This window comes from Falco naumanni, chromosome 10 (genome assembly GCF_017639655.2).
Source record: "Falco naumanni isolate bFalNau1 chromosome 10, bFalNau1.pat, whole genome shotgun sequence".
NCBI classification, from domain to species: domain Eukaryota; kingdom Metazoa; phylum Chordata; class Aves; order Falconiformes; family Falconidae; genus Falco; species Falco naumanni.
Genome location: NC_054063.1, coordinates 652,674 through 662,874, shown reverse-complemented (window position 1 = coordinate 662,874; position 10,201 = coordinate 652,674). Strand labels below are relative to the sequence as shown.

The window sequence follows — 10,201 nt, the reverse complement described above, 5'->3', positions numbered from 1 at the left end:
GTTGATAAGACACTGATGTTTTTAGTTGTTGCTGGGCAGTGTTTGTACTGGGTTGGGGACTTTTTGGTTTCTCAGGCCTTGCTGGCCGGAGGCGACACAGCCAGGACAGCTGACCTGACTAGCCAAAGGGCTATTCCACACTATAGGACATCATGCTCAGTATGTGAACTGGGGAGGGGGGAGGGGGAGGTGGCCAGGGCCTGGGGATCATTGCTTGGGGACTGGCTGGGCATTAGTCAGCGGGTGGTAAGCAGCTGTGTTCTGCATCACTTGGTTTCTTTTCTCCCTTCCCTTTGGATTTCAGTTATCAAATTGTGCTTACCTTAACCCCCAGTTCTTAAGAATTCCTTTCAGGTTCTCCTCCCCCATCCCTCTAGGTGAGGGGCAATTGAGCGAGTGGCTACGTGACGCTTAGTTACCAGCTGGGGTTAAACCACGACAACATCCCATCCCTTCATGGATATCTTGGGGGAGCATGCCGGGAAGAAGACGATGAGCTGATAACGTTAAAGGGGGTTAGAATACAGAGTGGCGTAAAAATGCAACTGAGCCTCTTCTGTTCATAGGGCAGAGGATGGAGGAGTTGCCCTCGTGGCTGTGGCCGGCTGTCTGAAGTACCACTGTGCAGTTTAAACACGTGTTTATACAATTATTTAGAAATTAGCAGAATAATCAAATACTAAATGCAAAATGAATTAAACTAGTAATAGCAAGCTAAAAGAAAAGTTCTGTAAACCACATTTTTTCAAAAAGATGGTTGTGGGATAAAGATAAGCTCTATATTCTTCCCACTATACAAAGGTCACATACAATTTATACTTTACAACAGATTTTATTTTCTGCATACAAGATGTATGTGCTTTACTGACCTTAACGTTACATATGTTTTCAAAGGCAAATACAAACTAGAAAAAAACCCTACTAGACCTTTCTGTTACTTCTCAGAAGGAGGAATATAAATATAAAGATAAAGCAAAGATGTTTTAACTCTTAATTAAGGAAGGGAACACAGCCTAATAGTTATAACATGAACCTAAGAGTTGAGGGAACAGAGGTGTCACAGTATGATCTTCTGCAAGTCACCTTGAGGCTTAAGAATACTTGATGAAAATAGTTCTGCATATTGGACACTTGGCTGTTACATGCAGTCGGGAAGTGAGATTTTTTTAGAATGTCACGAACTTTGGTTCATTCAGCAGCTACTGCCAGTGAAACGCATTATTAGGCAACAGAGAACTGTCCTTGCAGACATAATGTGACCAGACTACATCAGGAAGATCGTTAACTCAGGGTAAAATCATCACATTAAAAACATCCGGCTTGAATAATGAGCAATGTATAGCTGTATTTCCTAATTGCAAACCAATCCACAAACTGTATCTCAGTTAGAAACCCTGTGTTAAGTCCCCATGGCTCTGAACTGGTAATTAGGTACTTTGGCAGCACTGCTGTTCCCTCTGAGGGATAGCTCCACGAATGCACTACCCTCTGCCATTAGCCCTTCACATTTTCCCCACCACCACAAAGGCAGGTGCATTTGCCTTGTACTTACCCACTTCACTGCAGCTGCAGGTTAAGCAAAGATGATGACGTGCTCCCTTTTGCAACAAAGGGACTGTTAGCTTCTACTATGCAAAGTGTTCTGGGCATACTTACAAGAGGTTTTAGTGACAGCAGCTAAAGTAAGTATCCTTGTGGAACTACCCACTTTTCCTGCTTATGTAAAGATACTAAAGTCATCTGGAAAATACTGTTCTTACTGTGGGACAAATTACTCAGCTCCCATTTCGTTGTAAATTTTGCTGACTGTGATATATTCCAGAATGCAAGCTACAGTGGGTCTTAGATAGAAATCAGTATGCAGGGCAAATTAACCAAAGCCTGGACAGCTATAATAAACAAGAAACCTTACATAAATTTGCTGACTGAGCAGCACCTTGCCAGATAAAACTGGCAACCATTCAACCTGCTACTGTTGTTCTGAAGAAACTTCTTACAGGTTGGCTTTTTTTTTTTTAAGAATGGATTTTTATTGACTTTCCAGATGACATTACTAATCCACGTAAACAGGATTTTTACTTTGCACATAATAGAAAGTGTAAACAGAAATCTGAGCATCAGTATATGCTCACTTCTTCAACGGTGACCCAGCACTCACATTCTAAAAAATTAAAGTCCTGTCATTCTCAATTTGCACTTCCATTCTGAACCATTTGTAGATACTCCTTGTATAGCTTTTCTTGGGTTTCATAAAGTTTCTTTAGCTTCTTAACTTGTCCTTTGCTGAGTTCTTTGCCTTCTGTATCATGGGTGGGAAATCCCTGAAATATTTAAAAAAAAACCAAAAAAAACAACACAAGAGAATATTTAAGACAAATTCTTGGACTGCTTTTGCTCCTTATGGAATCGTGTTTTAAGAAGGTAGGGGGATAATGTCATCATGACAAGCTGTCAACATGGGGTACATCTTGGCTAAGTTTAGTCACCTAGAAGTTTGACAACTAACTCTCACTATTTGTGTGTGTTCCCTTCCTAGTTAATGACAGGGCAAAGGGTGTGTTTATTTTCTGTCCTGGACTCGGTAAGGGGAGGTTAGACAACTAACTTCTAGATGGTTATAACTGTAAGAATAATGAATAATCCCCGAGCAGATCGTTAAGAGACGACTTCTAATCACACCAGCATACAGAACCCAAGGCTTAAAGCAAAGTCAGTATCAGATTTGTGTTCTCAATGGAGAAAGCATGATGAGTTGTTATGGACATTCTCCTCGGCTTGCAGGGGTATTTTCCAGTATTTACACTCTCCATTCTTACTTGCCCCCAGGGCCTGAATTTGCATGGGTGATGAGAACAGGGAGAAACAGGATCCATGTCCTGGATCAAGTGCTGAACACACACTGCTTTGTGTTTTCTAGGTAACACCTTTTACCGCCGAGGGGAGCAATCAAGAGCAAAGTTATCCATACAGCCCCTTCAGAGATCCTTTGCCAGGAGAGAGCAAAACAGTGGGCAGAACCAAAAGGAAGCACAGGACCTCTCTGAAAAACATCAGTTCCAGCAGAGTTGGGGAGTTTGTACTTGCAAGTGAATTCCTTGCCTTGCCACAGGGTAATAAATCTGTGAACAAACATCATACATGTTCCTACCCACAATTTCTACAGGGAATTTTGCTCTGCAACGAGAGGGGCTAAAGGAGACTGACGTACAATGAAAAGACCCTTGAAATGATGGCTAACAATTACAGAACCTTGCTCCCCAAAGCAAGATGTATGCAATAAAATTAATATATCACCATTTCTTTCTCTTCTTCCCTCCTCTTGTTACATAAATAGCACTGCCCTGGAGGTTCTGGAACAAGATCAGCTATGTACATAGACAATTGAGTAAGTGTAACTGGGGAAGGAAAACCACTCCCTATTTAAAGAAGTCTCTTACGTTTTCATCAAACATGGAATATTTGTCGTGTTCCGATTTAAACATTTCATGTGGTGGGATCTTCATTTTTGCCAGTTTTGCTGCCTGTAATATAAAATGTGCATTAACATCACAGTTAATTACCGACAACCTGTCACATATGCAAAAGGAAAAGTAGACTATAATTTGCAAATCAAGGAACATTTAATTTACAATTGTTTCTCATGTGAAAAGAAACTGAGTGAGGAACAACTCAGTAAGTCTTAGCTGTGCTAAGCAGGGAAAAAAACCCCAAACGATAGAGGTATTGCAGGAACTCAAAATAATTCACTTATATACTCCAAAAACTACATCTGATTTTTGCTGATTTGGTTCCTTAGTGCTTTAGGTGTAAACACAAAGTGAATAGTTGCTATGAGTAAAGAACATTCAGCAATTAACTCACTGCAAAGGGAACCACCTTTATCAGGAGTTTCCTGCTGACAAGCACAAGTTTCTGTGCAGGTCACAGCAGGATCAGGATGCAAGTAACTGTACTGAAAATGAACTGAACTGTCACTTATCTGTGAACAAGCACATCTCAGAATCCTTTCCAAGTGATTTATGCCCAATGCAAGGGAATCACCTTTTCGAAAGAATGCAAAAAGCTGCTTGGAATTTGTGGATGATAAACACTATTTATCTAGTTTTCTCTCTGTACGTGGTGCTCTCTAAAAGTCAGCTTCCTCTTTCAACGCAGGAACGTATTTCCTGTACTGTTAGAGTCATCAGCATGGCAAACTCTTTTTCTTCTTATGAGTTCATTTCCTCTGGCTGTCTACTCCTCATCCAAAGGCTGAAACCATTTGAGCTATCTTAATTCCAATTGCAGAGATAAAATGTGTTTTTAAAAATCACTACATTGCAGAGCTCAATCATAGGGAACAGGTGGATTCTTAAAGAGAAAAAACTCCATGTTTTCCACACGTGCCTACTATATCTGAAAGGGAAGAAAATAAGCTTCTTTTAACAGGTATGTAAGATACTGCTTTGGCAATTGAAGTAATACTGTCTGTAGACTGAAATAAGTGCTACAAGTTTTTCTAAGAAGCTTTTGCAACCTTTAGTTGTGTTTTCAAAGACAGCTTCTCTGTAATAGGAGCTGAAAATTCAAATCTGAACTGCAAGCCAAAGTCATTCTGAGCAGGAAACTGTAGACAAAAAAAAAAAAAAAAAAAAAAAAAAAAAAAAAAATGAGGCCCAGTTAAGGCTGGGCAGAGAGCCTGTGCTCTAATGTAATCTTTCCTGCATGTGACTATTGCTGCTAACACTCTTCTTCAAGACCAGATTAAAAGGATCTGAACACTTACTTCCTGCTGTTGTTTTTTCCTGGCCGCTTCTTCTTTCTTCCTTTTTTTCTCTTCTTCAATCTATGAAAGGCAATGTTAATGAGTAAAAGGTAATGAACTATTTAATTTGATTGTTTTCTACAAATCTTTCCTGCATGCTTCCCTGGATATCAAATTACAGACAGAACTGGCAGCATAACCTGCAGCAAACCACCATGCCTTATAATTAGGATAGTCTGATACTTCCCACTGTATGACTTTGATTTAATTTGCTTTCATTCACAGTTACACCAGTTTTAACTGAACAGAATCCATTTTGCATGCAAAGTGTATACCTATAAAAGAATACTTACAAAGCCTGCAAAAGAAATGGTCCTGCCATTTCACGGGGAAAAATGTTTTGCAAATGACTTTAAAAAAAGACTGTATTTCACTGATATTTTAAGCTCTAGCCTCAAACTGTGAAGCCATTAGTTTCTCAAGAAGTGGTTGTATCTCTTGATGTTCCTAGGGAAACAACTATCCAAATTTATCCAACTGAAAAAACTTAGAAAAATCTCATCTTGAAGTTGCTTAGGAGAGACCCATCAGTTCTCCAAGAGTTCTGCCAGTACTGAACATAATACTGTTTCCAGGGAAAACGTATTCTAGCTGCAGGTTCCACCCAGCAGCTAAATACAAACTGCCCTCAAGTGTCTTTTTGATGAAAACATTTGGAATCAACTGAAACTACATTTTACTTCTCCCCTTTTCTAAAAAAACATTTACATGGAAGGAGAAATGTTGGAAAGTCTTCCAAACATTTCTAGTCATGATGGAATTTTACTATTTGTTAAAACTGAAGACAGACAAAAAAGCGTTACTCTAAATGTTATAAAGTCAGATATTAATGCTAGGATGGTTTCTGTGCAGACCTTGTGCATGTGAATTAGAATTCGTAGTCTTTATATGGTAACATGTGAATTCCTGCCCCCACACCCTGAATATGTCACCCATCCATACTACATTAATTAAGATTTAGCCAGGGCATTTTGTTCTCGCAAATCAGATAAATATAGTCTAGTTCTATGGAAAGCATCAACTTCGTTTGTACAGAGAAAATAAGTCTTCTTATTTTAGCTTCTCATTGGAATTATTCTTCCAGAGAGATTAAGATAGTATGCATGCAATACTCAACATCTTTTAATTATATGAAGATCTTAAACAAAAAACCTTGGAGGTATTCTTTAGGTCCCATTAAAAATTTTCAGAAGCTGCTGTTTCAGAATTCTTTTCTGGAACACACTCAAATTTTAGTATCTATTCTCATATATTATTTTCCTTGTCGATAGTCTGTTAAGATGCTTCTTACAAGTTATCAAAGAAATGTAAAAGTATCCATAGCTTGCACATTATTTTTAATTTAAAAAATACAGAATGCTTAAAATAATAACCTTTTTCTTTTCTTCTCTTTCTTTCAACAACGTGTCCTTATCCACTAATTTAACCACAGTTGGAAGACCTGAAGAAGCAAAAACAGATGAATGAGTTTCCAGTGCTTGAATAGTCAAAGATAAAGGTGTTTAACAGTTTTCTTATTGCAAGCTGAATGCAAATACAACTGAGTAACTACTCAGAAGTGATTAAGAAATTAGGTGCTATACAAAAAGATCAAAAAGATTGCAATGTATGTATTTACATTCTATACATGTATTCCAATATACAGTTCTAGAATATATATTCATACATCAGGAATATGATATGCTATAGCTTTGCAGTCCTTGAGTTTGTTGGATTATTCCAGATTAATCTTGACAGGTTTTTTCCCCACTTATAAGATTATAAAAACAGCTACCTACAAAGTTGCAAGACATAATTAGGTACCTTCATGATCTTCAAATCGAACTCCGAGTTCAGGAAGGATGTCATCTCGAAGAGCATCGCTCAACTGCAGCACTTCAGTTACTACAGAGAATGAAAGATACTTTTAGTGAAGTAAGATCTGCTGCAAATATACTTGCGTCCTGCTACATAGTTATTTAAATGCAATTAAGAAAATGTCACTCTCTCACATAGGCCAGAGAAAGGTCTTTTGTTTTAAAGTAATAAACCTTTCAAATAAGCTCTCCCTTCTTTCAGCTACCCAGAGAAGCAGCGTGTTTCTTTGCAGGGACTTGAAATAAATAAATTTCTTCCAAGATACCCTCATTTTTCCTGAAGGGGAACAGAAAGAAAATCCAAGGCAGTTCAGAAACAATGCAACAATTCAACCAGGGTATAGTGGAAGGGTGTATGACTCAGGAAGATCCTAATGGTTGCTGCAGGATTTCCAGTAAGAAAAGTTAAGAACCCTATTGTAGAAAAAAATCACAAATTAACATATCCTGTGCCACATCTAATAGTGCCTTTGGAGGACTATGATTTTGTTGGTTTGATAATGACATTTGTCAGAGCAACCGTAATCCAAACACCCTCTGTTTCTACACGGAGTTATCTTTACCACCTAGTCTGACAAAGCTGGTTTTTGCAAGTAAGCTAGTCGCAGCAGAACATAGAATTTTGATTTGGCTTTCTGGATGGTGATCAGGACATCATGAGTAACGTTTTTTCTTTTTTGAGAATTTATCAAAGAGCCTTTGATGACACCAAATGATTAAGAACTCAAGATTTACCGGAAATAGATGCTATCGGGGCCTAAGGGGGAAATAAATCTTCATACAAGATATTTACTTGGATGAGAAACTGTATCAGCCGAGAAGCAGCAGCCCAGTTAAGAGGAACTACATGCATCAAGAAGACCAGTATGTTGCTGTTGTGAACTTCATTCAGTGGCATTTTTTATAGACAGTGCTGCACTTAGAAGGAAATGCCTACCAAGTGTGACAAGGTAGATACCTGGGTTAGATGACACCACATGCTTATAACGTGTTTTCCATTTCAGTAACTGTCAGCTGGTTAAATCTAAGAAGCAATAGGGGTCTCGAGGGCAGTAATTCTAGCAGGGGAAGCTGCCACCCAGACACTGTACTAGACAGAGCACCTACCAGTAGATACAGGTACCATCCCTGAACCTTCATCCCTTCCACAGTTCTCAGAGCCTCAGAGAGCTGAACAGCAAACAGATCACCAACTGGCCAAATACCATAAAAAGGCACAGCCACCCTATTTCACTGCATGGTAGTGTTCTGCAGCTCTCTTTGTACAGGAAAGCACTGCAGTTCATAGAAGCTCTTTAGTCTGCCATGAACTAAGTTGTTATTTTTCTTGATCCAAAGCAGTTACACAGTTAACCACATTCGTGTTTGATACAACTCTAAATAAGCCATAAAGATAAACAAGGGCTAAGATTACCTCACTGGCTGTTAACACTAAAAGGTGCTGACTCTAACCCAGGCAAAAGAATTACACGTATCGTATCAAGAATGTATCAGGTACACCTAATGCTCATTCAATAAAACAGCATCTTTTCAGTTATAAATATTTACTTATCTGAAATAATGAATAATTGGAAGTTTAAGAAGAAGAAATGTGTTATTTAGGAAAGGACACATCCTCTGATCAATCGTTTGTCATCCAGAGAAGCCCGCACCAGGCTGCTTAAGGCTGAAAAGTAGGTTCTTTCATGTGGTACCTCCAGAGCAAAGATGTTTTCGGATTGGGTAGGGGTGTGTGTTTATGGGCTGCCCTAAGACGTGAGTCCTTACTAAGGACAGTGACCAGGAAACCAGTGGATAGATAGAGCCTTATCACCAGTGCCCATGGACACCCGGACAGCTAGGCACACCTTGAGCCTGTGAGCATTGCCCAGACCGCTTTTCACATTTTCTGTGAACTTCAAGCCAAAGAGTCTCGGATGTGAAACAGATGTTGTGCTGTTGTGAATGGGAACACTGTGATGGAGAGGAAAAGGAGGAACTTAAAAAAACCCACCAGCTTGAGAATGCTTGGTGTTAAGACTGGCAGCAAAAGAAAAGAGCAGGCACGGTGACAATGATCGAATTTGTCCCAATCCTGGTCAACTGATGATACATTAGGAAGAGGGCAGAGGGCTTCCCCCTGTGTCCCAGAAGCAGCTTAGAGCAAGATACCACATGACACCAGCATCCATGGCAGGAAGTGAAGATGCAGGCAGAGTTCAGTCATGGACACCTTTACCACAGGGTAGTCAATTTAAGCAGATGTCCTAAGGTAAGTAACCAACAACTGAAGAGACTTGCTCCTCTTTTAACATCTGGAGAGTAACTTGCTGCTAATGGGAATTCTTCCCAAGTATTGGGGGCTGCACTAGAGCACGGATCTGCTCCACTGTGCATCCTTGCAGAGACAGCTATGTGGGGTCTTTGCAGTTGGTCAAGTTCTCAAGCAAAATGTTGGGATGTGCAATATAGAGATGCTCTGCCCAACTGATCATTGATGTTTTTTGCAGAGGGTTTCTGCATTTCTTTCCCTTGTACAGCTAGCACAATGTTTTCCTTTTTCTGTTTACCATCATTGCTAGAGTGGTTCACAAATTAAGTCAAGACTCAACTGCAAGTAATCCAGTTTCAACACTAATAAGGTTATAAAAGACAGAATTTATTTTACTAATAAAGTTTGAATGTTAGCCTTTCTGAGCGATGGTATATTTTTTGTGGAGTGTATACATTTTGATTCTTACTGAAACCCATAGTTTTACAAATGCTTATTCTGTGAAATGTTTTGTAAATATGTATTTTTAAAAGTTCTGTGTATATGGATGGAGACATTTATATTGCTCTGCAGGTTTTACCGAAACAGCATACTTTTTATTTAACCTGTAGGAAGACTTAAAGCAATACAGATCATGTTAATTAATATTTAACACCATCCTGCCAGCATCAGGCTATGATGGGGAAACTCCCTTCATTTACAACCACATAGAGGCAGTATTTCCAGCCATTAATCAGAACAACTTTCACAGTAATTTAACACTTCGTGCAAGTAAGAATTTAATTGGTACAGGGAAATAAATCAGTACCACACCATCGCAGGTCCTGCCAACCACCACTCAGCTTCCATATGTCAAATAGTTTAATGAAAGGTGCCTCCCTGGTCAAACTGCAGTGTTCTGTACCCCAGCCACACCGCAGCTAGATCCAGTTCTATTCTTACTGCCCAATTTATTTCATGCAAAATATCAATACCTTCCAAGTAAGAAACTCAAGTGCCAGTAAGCAGTCTAGTGCTAAGTACGTTCTAAAAATGATCTACAAGAATCCCTGTAATATTTAAACGTTACCACTGTTAAAAGTGAGCAACAGTTTAGCTCAACCATCAGAAAACAAGGAAAACAGAAGCCTCACATAAAATGAATATTTATGTTAAATACCAAAAGACCAAAGGTCACATTTTTGCCTGAGGATATACACACAAACTTCTTGAATTAATTCAAATTACAGAAAATATTTGCTGTTGGAACTAACAAGCCTATTTCTCAGCATTAGTTAGGTCTATAGGAGT

General features: G+C 39.0%; 1 protein-coding gene across 2 annotated transcripts in view; it reads right to left on the bottom strand.

Annotated features, from left to right (window-relative positions):
• Positions 1-816: 816 nt before the first annotated feature.
• Positions 817-10,201, bottom strand: part of CARS1 (cysteinyl-tRNA synthetase 1) — a 34,483-nt gene continuing 25,098 nt past the window's right edge. For both annotated transcript variants that reach the window (XM_040608020.1, XM_040608019.1), the window contains 5 exons: positions 6,608-6,688; positions 6,178-6,245; positions 4,766-4,825; positions 3,438-3,521; positions 817-2,321 (listed from right to left, as the gene is read on the bottom strand). In XM_040608020.1, coding sequence (XP_040463954.1) covers positions 2,187-2,321; positions 3,438-3,521; positions 4,766-4,825; positions 6,178-6,245; positions 6,608-6,688 — 428 coding nt within the window. In that variant the 3' untranslated portion in view covers positions 817-2,186. The remainder of the gene's footprint in view (positions 2,322-3,437; positions 3,522-4,765; positions 4,826-6,177; positions 6,246-6,607; positions 6,689-10,201) is intronic.